General features: G+C 42.1%; 1 protein-coding gene across 4 annotated transcripts in view; it reads left to right on the top strand.

Moving 5' to 3' along the window:
* Nucleotides 1-2,844: 2,844 nt before the first annotated feature.
* rnf38 (ring finger protein 38) overlaps nucleotides 2,845-20,244 on the top strand; it is a 158,443-nt gene continuing 141,043 nt past the window's right edge. The window contains exon 1 of one of the 4 annotated variants that reach the window (XM_033017866.1): nucleotides 2,845-4,313. In XM_033017866.1, the coding sequence (XP_032873757.1) occupies nucleotides 3,908-4,313 (406 nt within the window). In that variant the 5' untranslated portion in view covers nucleotides 2,845-3,907. The remainder of the gene's footprint in view (nucleotides 4,314-20,244) is intronic. The other 3 variants (XM_033017868.1, XM_033017869.1, XM_033017867.1) reach the window with 3 other exon arrangements.

Raw genomic sequence — 20,244 nt, 5'->3', positions numbered from 1 at the left:
TCTGCGATTCATGGACATCACCAGTTGCTGTGTGTCTTCTCTGGTGATGCTCTGCTAGGCTTATATGGCAGCCATCTTTAGCTTATGCTTGTTTTGGGAGCTAGTCTCGTTCAGTTTTCTCTTCAGTATATAAAAGGCATGCTCCGTTGGGTTCAAATCGGGTGATGACCATTTTTTAGCTTTGAAAAACTCCTTTGTTGCTTTAGCAGTCTGTTTGGGATCATTGTCTTGCTGTAGAATTAACCACCTAAATGAGAATACCTGCATTTAGGAGACAATTTAACACACCTGAGCAATTACAAATGCCTGTGAAGCCACGTGTTCCAAACATCATGGTGCCCTGAAATATGGGGGGGATGGGTCTATGTATAAACACAGCTGTAATTTCTACATGGTGAAACCAAAATTTACAAAAATAGCCTTTAATAAAATCTGACAATGTGCACTTTGACCACATGTGATTTTTTTTCTATTACTTATCTCAAATTGCGGAGTACAGAGGCAAATAAATAAATGACGGGTCTTTGTCCCAAACATTATGGAGGGCACTGTATACCTAAATGCAAAACTTGATAAAATGTGCCAATACTTTCCTGACTATTCAGGAAAAGGCAAAAGAAACAGTTTTGTTGAAAGTCATTTTTATCATTCTTACTTATAATGGAAATTAAAATATTAACAATGTGCATGATGAATCTCTATCATCCAAGTAAACATAATTGTTGACATGTCGTCAACTGAGCGCAGCGGATCATCGGGACAGAGCTACCAGCCTTGGAGGGCATCTACCACACGCGGTGCCTCAGGAAGGCCCTCAGCATCCATAAGGACTCATCACACCCCTGCCACGGTCTGTTTCAACTACTTCCCTCCGGCAGACGTTACAAGGCCTTCTACGCCCGAACCTCTAGACTCAGGAACAGTTTTATCCCAAGAGCTATAGCGGCTCTGAACCGGCCCTAATGAGTGCCCCCCCACCCACCCCCTTTGGACAGTCTCCCTCAGATGGTCACGTCAATCAATTCAGCTTGTTTATTTATGTATTGTATTTATTTACCTTTCTTGTACATCAGAGGAGCTGCATACTAAATCTCGTTGCACTGATGTGCAATGACAATAAAAGATATATTATTATTATTATTATAATCAATGGAGGGCATTTTAAATGCAAGTCTGGGGATTCAAATTTCCTAACTTTATTCAAACATAGTTGAATTCAAAATTGTTGAAATTTATCTTTTCTTGGACAATCACATGCAGATGATTATAATTATAATTTGGGGGAAAATCTATTCCCATCTTTTCCCTTTAAAATGAGGGTGACATGAAGGCCACTGGGTCTACTATGCCTGTCAGCTCCATCCCGTGTTGATTTAACGTCTGCAATAACCTTCCTGTAAAACATAGTGCACAGCAATAAAATATACTGGGTGTCTGACAAGCACTTCCACCTAAATAATTGTTAACTCATAGTATTTATTATGAAAATAAAAAACTCTGGTCACGCCTGATTTTATATGTTTTTTTTAATCAATAATCAAAATGTTTAAATCAGTAATTAATAACATTATATATTATATTGGTTCTTTTTCTTATCAAAATAGTTCAAAGTTCTTCAAGGTTTGGATTAATTTGGAGAGGACAGCAATGCTGGTAAACCATGTGTTAATAAGTAAAACAAGAGCGAGTTACTTTTATTGGCGCCATGGTGGTTGACAGTGGTGGAGCTATTGTTTAGCTCCTCCGTCTTTGAATAATGCTTGAGCATCTTTATTGTGAAAGTCAACTCTTTATTGTGAAAGTCAACAGGCAGGCATCACCCACATAATCCAAAAACAATGCAGCACTCCATTGAGTGCAGTGAATTTCCATCCTGCATTATCTGCTCAAACCACAATCCAGGAGCTCACGTAATCCAGGCGTTTCATCCCACAAATAAATCGTAATATTCAAAATACGATTATTTCCATATTTTCAATGTACTAATATATTATAATATGCTGGAATCTTATTTCCGCCTCCGTCGTGCTTATTTTCCATTGGGAAATATTTTTAAAACTTGAAAACGTCTATAATATGTAATATTAAAACATTGAGTAAAATCAGTAAACAATTACAGTTTAAAATCTAGCACGATTATATTTAACAGCATTATTCTGAGGAAATGAATCAGCCATTGCTGGGCGGTTTCTAAATAATGGGTATCCGCAATCAATTCCAAGTCCGGTATTATTTCGTCATTTATCGTATTTCTACCGTTAAATTTAAAATATTATTCCCGTAGAAGTATTAAATACTGATTACTATTAACATAATGCAATCCTTTTTTTTTATGTAACCAAAATCAGCCACCTATTATCTAAAAATCACAACGCTCGTTTATCCTTCCTAATGCTCAACAAAAGGCTTGGAACATTAAATAACAAGCCACCACATGGGTCATCTCCTCTCGAGAGTCACACAACCCACACCTTTTGCCAATGTTAGTAAATAACAGGCAGCTGCCTTGTTCACTCCTCCTCCTTCAGTGGAAACCAGCCCAGCGCAATCGACAGCAAATAGTCGATCGACAGCGACAAAAAAAAAGTAGAGTATTCCACATAATTGCAGTTAATTTAAGGATGAACAACACGATTAATTAGAAAACGCAACTCTTTCGCAAATAATATAAATTTGAAGTGAGTGTTGAGCTGATGATGTCTCATTTCCTGCTGCTAGTCAAGTCCCAGATTGATGGATTTAGTCTGCAGCTGAAATTCTTTTGATCTTTGCATTTATTCTGACTATGGCACATATTCTGCTGGAGCTGAGCAAGGTTCGGGTAAACTGACAGGCGCTCCACGAACCTGTTTACTTTCATTCCAACCGACTATATCATATCAGCCGAACCATAGGATCCAAAAAACATTGCCATGAAATAGATTTAAGACTTCTGTGTGGGGTCGAATTGCAATTTGGATTAGGTTTTAATTCTAACCTAGGCTTGGATGGGGTTAAAACCCAGATGGAATAGGTCCAGGAATTGGATTGGATTCGGGTTAGGGAAGTAGTTGAGTCAGAATACAGTTTGGGTTTGTTGGAATGTAATTTGGATTAGGGTCAGGGGTTGACGTGGATTTGTATTGAAGTGGAGTCGTGGCTGTTTTGGGGTTGAATTTATTTCAGGCGTGAATTTGAATTGGAAATGTAAGTTGAATGAGGTAAAGGGTTGACACGGGCTTGGACTGGAGTTGATTCTGATTTGGGGTGGCGTGCTGTGCGGGGCTTGCTGTGTTGCGGGCGGAGAGCTGACTGCTGAAAGTCAGTGACTCGCAATCATTAATTCATTCCTCTCCTCCCTTTCCTCTGGCGAGGAACGCAACCCATGAGAGCGGGTTGAGTCAGCAGTACATGAGGCCGCTGTAAATAACCCGGCCCCCGGCAAAAGGCGCACACACTGGGAGAGGTCCGGGGGCCACGGACGGGAAGGAGGAGACGCAACAAAAAAAAACCAAACCCCACCGCCCTCAACATCAGAAATTAAATAACAGGAAGGAGAAAAAGATCAGATTGTAGAAACTTGCGGTGAGGGTCGCCGGGCCGACTGAGGGCGGAACACGAAGCGAAACGACGGAGCGAAGCGGGCAGTGAGGGAGCCTGGAGCTTGGCCAAGCCCAAGCCCGAGAGGAGCAGCTGCGGAAGTGCGGCGGCGGCGGCGGCAGCAGCGGGGCCTGGGAGGCGCAGGGCCGCCAGTGAGAGCGGGGAGCGGGGAGTGGGCTCTCGGCCGCCCCCGGTTATTGTTTCCGCCACCGCCTGACACAAAGTCCCGCAACTTCGGGATCGGCCCGACCAGCGGCTCCCCCTGCCTGACCCCCCTCCCCTCCCCTGGGCCCCGCGCCGCTCCCGCCGCCTCTCCTCACGGCACCAGATGCCGATCGCCTCGCCTTCTCACTCGGCTCAGGAGCCCTGCCTCTACCCCCGGCTGCGGACCGGGCCCTCTCCGCCCAAAGACACCGGCGATCGCAGCCACGACCAAGGCGCGCCCGCAGAGCAGCCGCGGCCCCCGAGTAACCTGGCGGCGGGCGGCGGGCTGGGTCCCGAGGGCTCGCTGCGGCAGGAGCCGTGGGACCGGGGTGCGGGCAGATTCCCCCCGCCTGCCCAGCACCCGTTGCTAGAAGCTCCCCGGACGCGCTCCAGATCCAGGTCGGGACTCGGTGGCGGCGGCATAAACCCGCCGAGGGCAGGCGGCCTCCAGCCACAGGCCGGCTGTCAGGGCCACGGCGATCGTCCCGCCATGGGGCATGGAGGCGCGGCCGGAGCGGCGAGGCCAGCAGGTAAAGGACCGCGGGCTGAGGCTCAGGCGGGGTGGCGGTGACTCTGGGGATGTGCAGCCTCTGGGAAGCGCTGCTCCAGTTTGTGTGGGCTAACTGCTAGCAGGGCGCCTGCGTGTGATAATGGGATGAGATTGTGTGGTGGGTGCCACTTTCTTTCTTGTACAAGGCCCAGCATTAAAGCTAGTGGACGGGAGTTAGTGTGCCAATAATTAGGACACCAGGTTTAGTTGTTTGTAGTCGTTGCCCCACTCGCAGGGCATGTTGCGTTTAGACTGAAGCTCGTGCAATGTGCACCAAGTTAAATCTCGCTGCTTTTTTCCTAAATTGTCGGAGAGGAATACATTATTTTAAAAAGCACATTTCGGTTACTTTTGGAAGGACTACAACCAGAACTAGTGCATCCTCCGACGTGTAGTAAATATTGATAAGGGAGAATAGTGCTGAATTTTGCAGAAATAGAAACTGTTTAATATCACCACCGACGTCAGGAAGCCGGCTATTTAGTTGTTTAATCATTCTGTGCGTAGCTGGAAATTTTAGAAAACAATCTCCGAGGACGATGTCGCACAAATGTGCAGTTTGAACAGGTCTGTGGTTAGAAACATATTTAAAAAAAAATAGGTGCAGGAGTTGGCCATTCGAGCCATTCAATATGATCATCAAAAATCTCTTTCCCCATATCCCTTGATTCATTTAGCCCTAAGAGCTAAATCTAACTCGGCTTCCACCTACATCTGAGTTTTGCTTCTGAACTAAGTAAACTTGTGACCAAAGCTCCTCTATAATCTTTGCTTGTGACGCTTTTCCTTACTCTTTGGGTGGGCTTCTGGGTGGAATTGCACACGAGGTGCATCATGTAACTTTTCCAAAATCCAGAAACGGTCTGTGTCTGACACATGTCATCGTATGCTGCTGCAAAACAGTGGCAACGACATGAAAACTTTGTAGCGTGGTCTGTTCTGCCTCTTGGGAAGGCTGAACTAGTTGATTGTTGGCTTGTTCTTGTCATGGAGAAATATGCACGTCTACTTCTTCTTGCGTATGGCGTGCACAGCCTAAAGTTGTAGGTCAACTTGTTCTGTTTCATATTTTGTTTGTGCACGTCGGGTTGATTGCAATAGTCGAAACTTTGGTCGAATTCGGGGTGGACCACGTGAAGGTTGCAATCTCCCACCCCAATATGTACATGAAAGCCCATCTTCATAAGTCATTCATTCCACTGGTGAAAGCAACATTTTTAATTTAAATTTGATTTGATTTGAAATAGCCATAACTTGTATCAATAAATCAGAGTAAAAATTTGGCAGTTGTTTGCATAAAATGAGGAATGCTTGAAGATTTTTTTTTTTTTAAACATTTCCAAAAATAAACGATCCTTACTTTTAATTCCGTGATGTTATGTTGTTAGCCAGTGGGTGTCAATTCATTTGATTACCGTCGGTTCTTTTATTTTTTTTATTTTTTAACGTGTTCATATACCTATTGCAACAAATTACAATTGACAGTTTAGTGATTTCCTTGTGGAGTGATTAATTTTATTGTACTTCTGCATGAGGAGGAGCAGTTCTGAATTTGGAGCTACTGGGAATATTTACTCTTGAACTCTCAAACTAAAATTGCCTTGCTTGAATTGAAAAGCAACATAAAGTACAGAAACAATGATCTTCAGTACTTAAGGTGCAAGTAAAATACTGGAGGTACACAAAAATGCTGGAGAAACTCAGCGGGTGCAGCAGCATCTATGGAGCGTAGGAAATAGGCAACGTTTCGGGCCAAAACCCTTCTTCAGACTGATGGGAGGTGGGGGGAGGCGGGGAGAAGAAAGGGAAAAGGAGGAGGAGGAGCCCGAGGGATGAGGGAGAGTTAGGAAGGGGAGGAGACAGCAAGGGCTAACAGAATTGTGAGAATTCAATGTTCATGCCACCAGGATGCAGACTCCCCAAGTGGAATATGAGATGCTGTAGTAAAGTAACTGATTTACTTGTACCACCCTTATCAAAATTGAAAATGCATTGTTGTCTTCCCTATTTGTAACAGGATTGGTTTAACTTTCACTAATGTGCCCAATGATAAACATTTTGTGGTTCTGCGTCAGATACAGAATTTAGTTAAAAAAATTATTACTTTGCTTTGTATAAAGGTTGGGATTGCTTTTCTGGAGTTGATCAGATAAAAAATGAAAGCTAAACCATGCAGACTAGTTTGATCTTTGGTTTGAGCTCCATATATCCAGTGTTGTTGATATTGCAATTGACGCCGAGTTCAGGATTAGTTTAGTTTATCGTCACGTGTACCAAGGTACCGTGAAAAGCTTTTGTTGCGTGCTAACCAATCAGTGGAAAGACTATACATGATTACAATCGAGCCATCCACAGTGTACAGATACATTATAAAGGGAATAACGTTCAGTGCAAGGTAAAGTCCGCTTAAAAATAGTCCGAGGGTCTCCAATGAGGTAGAAAGTAGCTCAGGACTGCTCTGGTTGTTGATAGGATGGTTCAGTTGCCTGATTAAAAGTGGTAGAAAAAGTAACTCGGGGTTTGACTCGTGAAACAGCAACCAGCTAGGGGTCAATATATTCAGGAACAGCAAGAGCGAGGAATAAAACTATTTAAGTGGGGCCCGACAATGAGCAAACGTGACGTCATGAAGTGAGTACATTGACATGCTGGATACCTACTGTCATCCAACTGTAGAAATTACAGTATATTGTCAATTCAGAGTTCATAATTTATTTTTTATTGTACTAATTCACTTTGTATTGTGTAATTTTCAATTCTCTGTTACATCAATTATTGGATAACTCATTTTTTGATCTTTTACTGATTTTGAATTGGTGTGGTCTGTAAACATAGCAAGAATGTAGTTACTTTAGTTTGCTATCCAATACATTCTCTTCCCGTCCTTAACATGATGTCTTTTGCAGCTTTGTTTTGCGAGTTTTGATGATATTCCTTTCTTGTCATTTGAACGATTGTCCAGAAGCAGTGCCTCTTAAAAGAAAAACAGAAATTTGTCTATTCGCTTTAACTTGGAAAAACATGCTAATTCTACTTTAAAATAGATATTACTAGGGGTGAAACAAACTTGATCAAAGAGGAGGGGAAAGGAAAGTCCGGATTTTCCTTGATTGGACTTTGCTGGCTTTACCTTGCACTAAACGTTATTCCCTTATCATGTATCTATCTATACACTGTAAATGGCTTAATTGTAATCATGTATAGTCTTTCTGCTGACTGGATAGCACGCAACAAAAGCTTTTCACTATACCTCGGTGCATGTGACAATAAACTAAACAATAAATTGTAAGTGGACTCATTTGGTCAGGGGGGTGGTGGATTGCTGGGGAGTTTTTTTAATTTAAGAGAGATCGGGGATCGTCGTGGGAGAATTATGTGGTTGTTGGAACCAACAGAGATGCCCCAAAGATATTTGAATGCAAGAATTAAGATTTTAATGTAGAATTTAGGATATATAATAGTATCGCTAAATAAGTGATGGGTGCATAGAATCCAGTGTAGGTTTAAACAGTTTGGTTCAGGACGATGTGAAGCTTGGATGTCGCCAGCCAGGCGAGCATTGGAATGATGTCGTCTGGAAGTTGACAAAGACAAATGAAATCGGTACCACAGGGAGGAGTGAAAATAAACAATGCTATAAATTTGTAATCTTTTATCATGTAGGATGAGAATTTGCATTCTGGACATAGAGATTATGAGCAACATTGGTTCAGACAGATGATGGGATAGGGCATGAAATTAGTATCAAAGTTACTGAGTTTATGCTAGGGTAGTGGTTCAGAGTGTGCCAAAGACAAACCCTTACCACTTCCCAATAGTTCAGAAACGTTACAAATCATACATCACTTGGTCAAACAAGTCAGCTTTTTACACAAAAGTTAATGATTATCTGGAACAAATTGCCAGAGGAGATGTGGAGGCAGATGTACTGTAATTACAGTGTTTAAAAGACATTTTGGGCAGATACTTGGATAGGAAAATCATAGAGGGATGCAGAGCTAATGAAAGCAAATGGTACATACTGTAGGCATCGCTTGGATGAGGTGGACCAAAAACGTTTGTTTCTGTGCTGCAAGATTCTATAGCATTGTCAAATGGCAATGCGTAAAAGAGGAGGATGTGGTGAGGTATAGTTCTAAAGGAAATACTTTCTGAAAGTGTCTGGCTGAGATTGGAAGGGGAAATATGGGATTGGATGAGACAGTCCCAGCGAGGTGGACAATGGGAAAGTGTTATGCATACATTTCTACAGGGGTCATGAAGGAAAGGGAGGAGATTCCCTTTGGTAAAAATGTGAAACCATGCCACTTCAACACCGAGGGTGGGTGGGGAGGGGGGGGGGGTGGGGGGGGCACAATTAGGATGAAATTTAACTGGAGATATTAGATAAAGAATTGATGCGTAGGGATATGATGCATTAGATTGTAATCAGGAGTGTCACTCTATAAGTCACATTCCACCATGAACTGCACTTCAGTCTAACATGCTTGATATATATATATATTTTCCGTAAATATAATACCACTCCAAATTGAGGCTTTTGTAACTGTTCACAGAGAGGAGGTATATATTTTAGTCGGTCTTTTTATACGTACAGGCTGAAGTGCACATAACACGGCACATTGTTGGCAGAATCATAATACTTTCCCTGCCACTGTCAGTTCCTGCAATGTTCCATTTAAAAAAAAAACACCTGTGGAATAAGTATCCATAATTGTCTGACTGTTGCACGATCACATTTCTAGTGTTATGGATGTGCACAGTCAAGCAGAATGATATGGGACAAGAATATTGTAAAAATAACCTGGCACTATTATTTAATTCTGAGATGTTTGGCAAAGATCAGATGATGCCAGTTAAAAGTATTCACGCAGAAACATTTTCTATATATCAACATCTTGGCCTTGGGGCATTAAGTAATCAGCAATGCAACAATATACTGCCTGTGCCATGTGACTTCAACAAAGTATAATTTCTTTTAGTACAACTTTTAAGACACGCGAATAAAAAATTGAAATATTTTCAGTTATTTGTTTGCAGTATGTTAAGTTACCGCCTAATTTGTAATATTATAGCTTTTCTGCTCATCCACTGTTATCTTAGTTCCCTTGACTTCACAGGTAGCTGTACATTCAAACAAGCTGACTATTGCCATTAAATAAAAGTATATCCAAACAAGCATGGAATTCAAAAAGCCAAACTACTGCTAAAACGCCTTTGATGTGTTGATTCTTGTCAGAGCATGAGACCACTTTCCTGCACACTTGGAAAAGCAAGTGATTTTGTGGGCCTCCTCGATGTCCTTGGAATTGATTTCCCGAAAAGCTAAACTGGAAAGAGGACATAGGGGTTCAGGTGAGGGAGCACGTTGGAAGGAAAAGGCAATAGTGCAGGTCAAAGACGTAACAATAACCAGACTGTATTGTGAAGGTGGAGAGTGGAATAATAAGGGTACACGTGAGTGATCAGAGAGGAAACAGTTAAAGATTCTTAAATGCAGGCACCATCCATAACAAGATAAATGAGTTGATTTCATAATAACTTAACATTAATGATTAAATGATTATGATTTTATAACCATTACAAATAAGTGATTGCAAGGGAATGAAGACTGGAAACTGAATATTGAGGGGTATTTGATATTGTGGTAGAAAAGTGAGATGGGTTGGATCTGTAAAAAAGGGATAATGCCATTGTAGTGATGAGGAGTGATATTGGCACAGCAGTTCCAGATGTGGAATTGTTTAGGTGGGGAAAAATAGTAAGGGGGAGAAGTCACTGGTGGGATCAGTGTCTAAGCCCTTGACATGGACATTGTGAGTCAAAGCATCTGTTTCATTGCTCTGTGATCCTTTGACTAACCATACAATACCATGCCATACAACAGTATAAATCACAAAATAATGGTGGCAAATCAGAAGGATGGTGCAATTATCATGGGCAACATAATTATCGTGTGGATCAGACAAATCAAAATGCTAACAGTACCCCGAGGATGTTCATGGAATGTAATTGTGGATGTGAAACATTGGCCTGTAATAATCTACTAGATTTAAAAAAAAAAAATGCTCCAGCCAGGTTTGCTGCTGATACAAAGATTGGGTTAACAATGAGTGTTGTGAGGAGGGCACAGATCCTGCAAAGTGATTGGAGATGAGGGTAAGTGAATCGGCAAGAAATTTGCAGATGAAGTATAATGTGAGGAAAATGTGAGGTTATTCACTTTGAAATGAAAAATGAAAAAGCAAATTATGATTTAATGGGAATGGGATTACAAAAGATTGCAGTACAAAGGGATATTCTGGTAAATTACAATTATTTGGGCAACATCTGTGGAGTGAATGGACAGGTGACTTTTTGGGTTGGGACGCTTCAGAGTAATGGTTCACGAATCACAAATATGAGCTTGTGGGTACAGTAACTAATTAGGAAAAGTAAAGAAATTTTGACTTTTACTGCAACTTGCTTGGATAAAGCAGGGTAATTTTCAATTAATACACTATTATAGGAAACCGGTAGGATAACATCGAGAATATTACATACCGTTTGATGCAATGCAGAGAAAAATCATTGGATTTGTTCCGAGGAGAAGAGGTTTGACATAGAAAGGTTGAGCAGGAGAATGAAAGATGATCTTCCTGAAACAAAATTCTAAGGGGGATTGAAGATGGATTCTGGGAGGTCGTTTCTACTTCTGGAGTTATCCAGAACCTGGATCATTTCAGAATAAGGGGTTGATGGATCTTTGGAATTCTCTATCCCAGACAGCTGGGGAGGCAGAGCCACTGAATACGTTCAAGATTGACTACAGGGGATTCGAGTGGTACAAGTAGTGAGCAGAGAAGATTGGATATGATCGTAATGGCAAAACAAGGTTGAATGACTAACTGGCCTAGTGTTTTTTTTTGTATCAGACCCCATGTGATGCTGGAATTCTTTGAAGTAAATAGCAGGAGAGACAAAAGAGAGTCAGTAGATGTTGTTTACTTAGATTTTCAGAAAGCCTTTGATTAGGTGCCACACATTAGGCTGCTAAGGATGATGAAAGCCCATGGTATCAATGGGCAGATACTAGCATGGATAGCAGGTTGGCTGGATGGCAGAAGACAAAGAGTGGCAATAAAGGGGGCTTGTTCTGGTTGGCTACCAGTGACTAGTGGAGTTCCGCAAGGGTCAGTGCTGGGGCCGCTACTCTTCAAATTGTATATTCATGATTTGGACGAGGGGATTGAAGGCTTTGTGGCAAAGTTTGCGGATGATACGAAAATTGGGGAGGGGAAGGTAGTGTAGGGACTCTACAGAAGGACTTGGACAGGCTGGGGGAGTTGGTAGGGAAGTGGCAGATGGAATATAGTGTAGGAAAGTGTGGAGTCATGCATTTTTGATAGTAGGAATAAAGGAGTAGATTATTTTCTAAATGGGGTGAGAATCCAGAAATCGGAGGTGCAAAGGGACTTGGGAGTGCTGGTGCAGGATTCCGAAAAAGTTAATTTGCAAGTCGAATCAGTAGGAAAGCAAACTCGATGCTAGCATTTATTTCAAGAGGGCTTGTATACAAAAACAGGGAAGGATGTGCGTGGAGCATTGTTTTCTTTAGTGTCCTAAAATATCTTGAATTACATTTTGGGTCTTTCTGATTATTCAGTCAAATTTATGGGTGCTACTTTAAAAACAAACACACAATCTGCAGATTTGGTATCACTAATGTAAATGAAAATAATTCTTAACATTGCAGGTTTAGGTATTTATATTTAAAATGTGTTTTACCAGTGATGTTAACAGTTCCAATTATGACAATTTTAATTTATCCCCAAAAATGTTTTCCCATATTACCCTGCAATAAATGGCAACCAATTTTATGTACAGTATTATATTAGTAACTTATTCGAATGTACTTCATTTGAATACGTTAGCAGGGACTTTGGGTTTTGTTCTGTTTTGCACTATATTGACTTTTTATTTTTTGAACTTTATTTTTGTTTGTTTATATTTATTGAGTATTGTGTTTACAAACCTGTTGTGCTGCTGCAAGTAGGGATTTAATTGTTCTGTTTTGGTACATATGACAATTAAACACTCTTGACACTCATCAACTGGAATGTCTCATAAGACGTTTATATTGTAAATAGTGTTCATAAATTCAAGTTATTTTTCTTCTGGTTCTCTTTATTTAGACCTCCTCTATGCAGTGTTTTGTTGATCCAACTTTATAAATTGGCATTCTGACATTTAAAATCTGGAGTATTTCCAACAGAACCTAAGAGGCCACTGAAGCACTCAGTGCGATTTTGTTATCTGACCAAGTTAATAATATGCCTTGCAAAAGAAGATCCAATTTAGTGATAAGGCATTATGGAATAACAAAAAATAAAATGAGCTGTGGAAAAAAGGCATTGTTTATGGGTGCAATCTGACTGGTGCTACAGCTCTGTGCCAGGAAAGTTTCTTCTTAATTTGCTGATTTCAGTCCAGGTTGTGTGTTATCAGTTTACCTTCTGTGATTTTGGATGGAATAAAGAAATGAACTTGCTTGGCCTGTTGACCAGTAATTGCAACTTTGGTGCTCCAAAATATTCTAAGGCACTTCATGGAACAAAGAAATGTGACATCTTCCCAAAGCAAAACATGAATTAGGTCAGTGAAATGGGCTTTTGGGGCCACAATGAATGACGAGGTGGAAAGATAAAATAAGTTTGGGATAGAATTCCTAAGATCAAGGCATAATTAGTTAAAAGCTGAAAGGGGGTCATCTTCTTCTTGTGAATGAAACATAAACCAAAGGAATAATTAGATCTCAAGCCGGGTGTTGAGCAGCCAGGTTGTTGTCTCTGCGTCAATGTCTGCCAGGCCCTGAGCTCCATTTGGTGGGTGGTAGAGCGGGCACCCAGAGATGACATGGTTGGTTGTCATGTCATCTCTGGGTGTAAAGGGGGTGAAGGAAGCTGATTATTATCTAAATGGTGGCCGATTAGGAAAAGGGGAGAGCAGCGAGACCTGGGTGTCATGGTACACCAGTCATTGAAAGTGGGCATGCAGGTGCAGCAGGCAGTGAAGAAAGCGAATGGTATGTTAGCTTTCATAGCAAAAGGATTTGAGTATAGGAGCAGGGAGGTTCTACTGCAGTTGTACAGGGTCTTGGTGAGACCACACCTGGAGTATTGCGTACAGTTTTGGTCTCCAAATCTGAGGAAGGACATTATTGCCATAGAGGGAGTGCAGAGAAGGTTCACCAGACTGATTCCTGGGATGTCAGACTGTCTTATGAAGAAAGACTGGATAGACTTGGTTTATACTCTCTAGAATTTAGGAGATTGAGAGGGGATCTTATAGAAACTTACAAAATTCTTAAGGGGTTGGACAGGCTAGATGCAGGAAGGTTGCTCCCGATGTTGGGGAAGTCCAGGACAAGGGGTCACAGCTTAAGGATAAGGGGGAAATCCTTTAAAACTGAGATGAGAAGAACTTTTTTCACACAGAGAGTGGTGAATCTCTGGAACTCCCTGCCACAGAGGGTAGTCGAGGCCAGTTCATTGGCTATATTTAAGAGGGAGTTAGATGTGGCCCTTGTGGCTAAGGGGATCAGAGGGTATGGAGAGAAGGCAGGTACGGGATACTGAGTTGGATGATCAGCCATGATCATATTGAATGGCGGTACAGGCTCGAAGGGCCGAATGGCCTACTCCTGCACCTAATTTCTATGTTTCTATAATGTTTGTGGCCCAAATAAGATTGCAGGACAATGAACTGGTTATGCTTTGTGGGTTTAAAGCCCCACAGGGAATTCAATATGCAGATAGGAATTGAAAAGTGGAAGAATAGGCGGACTGCGAGCCAGTGACAACTCTTAAAGGGCACATGCACAAACCTTGTGTGAGGAATGGATGTGGCTTTAAACATATCTTCACAGCCTTTCACTTGACCATACAACATTCACCACCTAGAAACATAAGGACCTTTACTAAATGTAAGGTAATGGAGGGGTGCTGGGGACTAATGTCATACTGACAAGAGTTTGGATTGAAGAGGAAGGCGAATTGGTACAAAAATAATTTTACTCGAATAGATTTCAGAGTAGATGCTGTGCAATGGAATATCATATGCCTCTAGAAGTAACTTGAGAAATGTTTCTGCAATGTACTTGCATTTACAATTTGCATATTCCTCAACTGCATTGGATATCCCACATGTATCATAGAATCATACAGCACAGACATAGGCTCCTTCGGTCCACCTTGTCCATGCCGACCATGATGCCTATTTACGCTGATTCCATGAAGTTGCATTGTGCCTGAATGGCTTTCCTCTCTAAGTACCTGTTTAAGTGCCCTTCAGGTGGACTTGAATCTGTCTCTTCCACCACCAATGGTAGCTTGATCCAGATAACCTCCACCCACTATGGAAAAACATAGCAATTAAGATGTTTTAACCATTCTTTGTCTATCCTTTCCAAGCCAGCAGTTTCAATATTGTGCTAAGTTGTACAGAACCATCACTTCGGCACAAAGAATTATTCAATTAACAATTATGGATTCTGATATCTCAAATTTCACATTTTTAGTTTATAAACTGCATTTAATAACTTTTGCACGATTCAATTTACATTGCTTTTCTTCAGATCCTGAAACAGTTCAACAACGGAAGTAGAATACTTTTTTTTTTTTTCAGCCAAGATTACCTCCCAATTTATTTTAGTCAGAAACTTGGTGTGCCCAAGATAAAAGTATTAGTCTATATGTTGGATATTTTGACGTATCCCTGATCTTTAATCTTTTCTTCAGTCTCAAACTTGTAATTTTACTGCGTTCCTTTGATATTCTATATGTCCACCCCAGTACATCAAAATTCAATGAAAATGCCGCAGTGAATGTTCTGGTCAAAAACAAGTAGCGGAAGGGATAACAAGCAAAATATTACATGGTAGAGGAAGGTAATGCTGTCCAAAAGCTTTTGTGCTACCTTTGGTGATATGAAATCAGAATCAAATGATCAGATATTAAACCTTGAGACTTCTTTTGTGATCCTTTCCCCTGAGAGATTTATGCATAGTTCTGTAAGATGGTAATTTATTGTGTGCAACGAGCAGCTTGTAGTTAACCCACCTTTGTAGGTAAGTTTGTAATACCTGTGCACATATAATTGTTTACTATTGAGTGTGAACATATTGAACATTCCTTCATTTATTGCCCATTCTTAATTTGAGAAGGTTGTGATGAACTGTTGTGGAAATTAAGGTACTTAACAATTCACCAGGAAGTCCCATTAATTAAAGATGGTAATTAGGTAAAAATGGTGATATGTTCCAAGTCAGGATAAAATGTAACTTGGAATAGACATGTTGTCAAGGTGTCAGTGGGTTTGTTGTAAACATTGATCGATTGTCTGTCTGTCTCTTGTGATCGAGACATAGATTGAGGAAGGCGAGAGAAGTGTCAGAGATAGTCCAAGTGAATTTGACAGCAGGGTGGAAGTTAGCAGTAAAGTTGATGAAATCAACTTGTTTGGCACCCCTACTGGAGACTGCCCCGATGCAGTCATCAATATAGCAGAGAAAGAGTTGGGGAGTGGTGCTGGAATAGGTTTGGACCAAGGAGTATTCAACCTACCCAATAAAAAGACAGACATAGCCGGGGGCCCATGCAAAGGCCACGGCTACACTTCTTACTTTGAAAAAGGTGAGAGGAGCCAGAAGAAAAGTTATTAAGGATGAGAAAAATTCTGCCAGGCAGAGGAGGCCTTCCTGATGGGAAATGGATGTGAAAAGGGACTGGACATCTATGGTATAGATGAGATAATAGGGTTTTCAGAGTTGGAGATGAAATATTCCATCATACTGCTGACTTGTGCCTTACAGAGGTGGGGGAATCTTTGGCACTGGAGGGGAGACCAGTTCATGTGCCTATGCAATCAAGGACAAGTTGGCTAAGTGGATCCAAAATTTGCTTGGTAATAGGAGGTGGAGGGTTGTTTTTATGATTGAAAAACCATAATCAATGGTGTATCACAGGGATTGTTGCTGGGACTCCTATTGTTAGTTAAACATATTAGAATTACCTTTATTGTCATTCAGACCTTGCGGTCTGAACGAAATTTCGTGCCTGCAGTCATACATACAATAATACAATAATAAACAATAATAAACACAAATTAACATCCACCACAGTGAGTCCTCCAAGCACCTCCTCACTGTGGTGGAGGCAACAATCTTAGGGCTGCAGTCTCTTCCCTCCTCTTCTACCTCTGCGCTGAGGTGATACCCCACCGGGCGATGGTACAAACAGTCCCGCGGCTCATCGAACCCCGCAAACGGGCCGGCTCAAACACCGCGGCCCGGGGTGGTCGAAGCTGCCGCCCTCCAGTCCAATTTCAAAGTGAATGTTGGTATGATTGATAAATTCACTGATGAGAAAACTGGTAATCTTGGGCTACATGATGAATTGGTAAAATAGACAGAACATTGGCAAATGAAATTGAATCTTGTACTTGTAAGGGAACTCATTTTGCTTGAAATCGGCTAAGGCTGGGGTGTTAAGGAACAGAGGAATTTTAGTGAACAGATCCAATTCCCTCTGAAGGTGATGATACAGGTATATAAGAGAGCCAAGAGGGCATATGGGATACTTGATTAACTTGGCAGGGTGATTATGGTACAATTTTATAAAACATTGGTCAGGCTGCACATGGAGTACAATTGTGGTAATCAAACAAACATAACAACATAACCCATTGGAAGGGATATAGAGGAGATTAATTAGGATAGAAACATAGAAAATAAGTGCAGGAGTAGGCCATTTGGCCCTTTGATCATCCAAAACCAGTACCTCGTTCCTGCTTTCTCTCCATATCCCTTGATTCCATGAGACCGCAGAGCTATATCTAACTCTCTCTTGAAGACAGTGAATTTGCCTCCACTGCCTTCTGTGGCAGAGAATTCCATATTCACAAATCTCTGGGTGAAAAAGTTTTTCCTCCTCTCAGTCCCAAAATGGCCTACCACTTATTCTTGAATTGTGACCCCCTGGTTCTGGATTCCCTCCAACATTGGGAACAGTTTTCCTGTATCTAGCCTGTCCAATCCCTATAGAAATTTAAATGTTTCTATAAGATCCTGTCTAGGATGGTGCATTTCAGCTGTGAGGATAGACTGAATTTTCTTGCGGTGAAAAGGCCAAGGGGGAGAACTACAGTGCCCTCCATAATGTTTGGGACAAAGACCCATCATTTATTTATTTGCCTCTGTACTCCACAATTTGAGATTTGTAATAGGAAAAAATCACATGTGGTTAAACTGCACAGTGTCAGATTTTATTAAAGGCCATTTTTATACATTTTGGTTTCACCATGTAGAAATTACAGCTGTGCTTTTACATAGCCCCCCCATTTCAGGGCACCATAATGTTTGGGACACAGCAATGTCATGTAAATGAAAGTAGTCATGTTTAATATTTTGTTGCATATCCTATCCAATGACTGCTTGAAGTCTGCAATTCATGGACATCACCAGTTGCTGGGTGTCTTCTCTGGTAATTCTCTGCCAGGCATGCATTACAACCATCTTCAGCTTATGCTTGTTTTGGGGGCTAGTCCCCTTCAGTTTTCTCTTCAGCATATAAAAGGCATGCTCAATTGGGTTCAGATCGGGTGATTGACTTGGCCACTCAAGAATTGACAGTTTAGCTTCGAAAAACTTCTTTGTTTTCTTAGCAGTATTTTTGGGATCATTGTCTTGCTGTAGAATAAAGCCGCTGTCCCATTTGCGTGTCCTTGGCACGCTAATTACGCGACCTCGTCGTCGCGTTGAGGCGCAACGGTCCCGGGTGAGTCGCGCTCGTCATCAAGCGCTCGCACAGCCGTCTGGAGCACGTGACGTCATTTGAAGATGGACACAAAATGCAGGAGTAACTCAGCGGGACCGGCAGCATCTCTGGAGCGAAGCATTGGGTGATGTTTCAGGTCGAGACCCTTCTTCAGTCTGAAAGAAGGGTCTTGACCCGAAACGTCATCCATTCCTTCTCTCCAGAGATGCTGCCGGTCCCGCTGAGTTACTCCCGCATTTTGTGTCTATCTTCAATTTTTTTGGCCCCACTCTGGGAGTAGAAGTCTGTGCGGATCCGTATCCGCAACGGCCGTGAGCCCCAGGCCGAGTTCGACGATCTTTTGCCCGCTTCTGCTGCTGTTGGAGGTGAGACGTTGCGTCGCGCCAGTGTCTTGGGCCTGTCCCACCTTGGCCGTCAGTTACGCGACAGGACGGTGGCGCGCGAAGATTTTGTTCGGTACAAATTCCCAGAGCGCCGCGCGATACCGCGCACAACTTCATACCCCTCCACGCTTCTCAGTGGAACCGGCGCCACACGGCCACACGATGCCCGTGCGCCTCAACGCAACGACTAGGTCGCGTAATTTGTGTGCCAAGGACATGCAAGTGGGACAGGGCCTTAACAATTAGCTGATAATAATCAGTACGGGAGCATCTCAAGGCTGCGTGCTCAGCCCCCTGCTGCACTCAGTCTATGCTCATGACTGCGTAGCCGGTCATAGTGCGAACTCCATCAACTTCGCTGACGACACCACTATTGTGGGACGTATCACTGATGGGGACAAGTCAGAGTATAGAAGAGACATCGACCAACTGACCAAATGCCAGCACAATACCTGGCCCTCAACACCAGCAAAACGAAGGAACTGATTGTGGATTTTGGAAGGGGTAGGATGGGGACCCACAGTCCCGTTTATATCAAAGGGTCGATGGTGGAAAGGGTCAAGAGCTTCAAATTTCTGGGCGTGCACATCTCTGAAGATCTCTCCTGGTCCGAGAACACTGATGCAATTATAAAGAAAGCACATCAGCATCTCTACTTCCTGAGAAGATTACGGAGAGTTGGTATGTCAAGGAGGACTCTCTCTAACTTCTACAGGTGCACAGTAGAGAGCATACTGACCGATTGCATTGTGGCTTGGTTCGGCAATTTGAGCACCCTGGAGCGGAAAAGACTACAAAGTAGTAAACACTGCCCAGTCCATCATCGGCTCTGACCTCCCTACCATCGAGGGGATCTATCGCAGTTGCTGTCTCAAAGGCTGACAGCATCATCAAGGACCCACACCGTCCTGGCCACACTCATCACCCCGCTGCCTTCAGGTAGAAGGTACAGGAGCCTGAAGACTGCAACGTCCAGGTTCAGAAATAGCTGCTTCCCCACAGACATCAGGCTATTAAACTCAACTTAAACAAAACTTTGAACATTAATAGACCATTAACTGTTTATTTGCACTTCATCTGTTTATTTATTCATGTGTGTGTATATATTTATATAATGGTATATGGACACACTGATCGATTCTGTATTCATGCCTACTATATTCTGTTGTGCTGAAGCAAAGCAAGAATTTCATTGGCCTATCTGGGACACATGACAATAAACTCTTGAAACTTGAATAAACTGCCGGCCAATGAGTTTTGAGGCATTTGTTTGAACTTAAGCAGATAGGATGTGTCTATACACTTCAGAATTCATTATGCTACAACCATCAGCAGTTGTATCATCAATGAAGACAAGTGAGCCAGTACCTTCAGCAGCCATACATGCCCAGGCCATAACACCCCCACCACCATGTTTTACAGATGAATGGTATGCCTTGGATCTTAGGCAGTGTAGCCTTCTCTCATTCATACTTTGATCTTGCCATCACTGATATGTTAATCTTCATCTCATCTGTTCATAATACCTTTTTTCCAAACTGTGGTTGCTCTTTTAAGTACTTCTTAGCAAACTGTAACCCGGCCATCCTATTTATGCAGCTAACCAGTGGTTTTCATCTAGCAGTGTAGCCTCTGTATTTCTGTTCATGAAGTCTCCTGCGGACAGTGGTCATTGACAAATCCACACCTGAAGAGTGTTTCCGAACAGTCGGAC

This window comes from Amblyraja radiata, chromosome 3, assembly GCF_010909765.2.
Source record: "Amblyraja radiata isolate CabotCenter1 chromosome 3, sAmbRad1.1.pri, whole genome shotgun sequence".
NCBI lineage: Eukaryota > Metazoa > Chordata > Chondrichthyes > Rajiformes > Rajidae > Amblyraja > Amblyraja radiata.
Note: the sequence above shows the minus strand (reverse complement) of the source record. Positions and strands in the feature narration are given on the sequence as shown.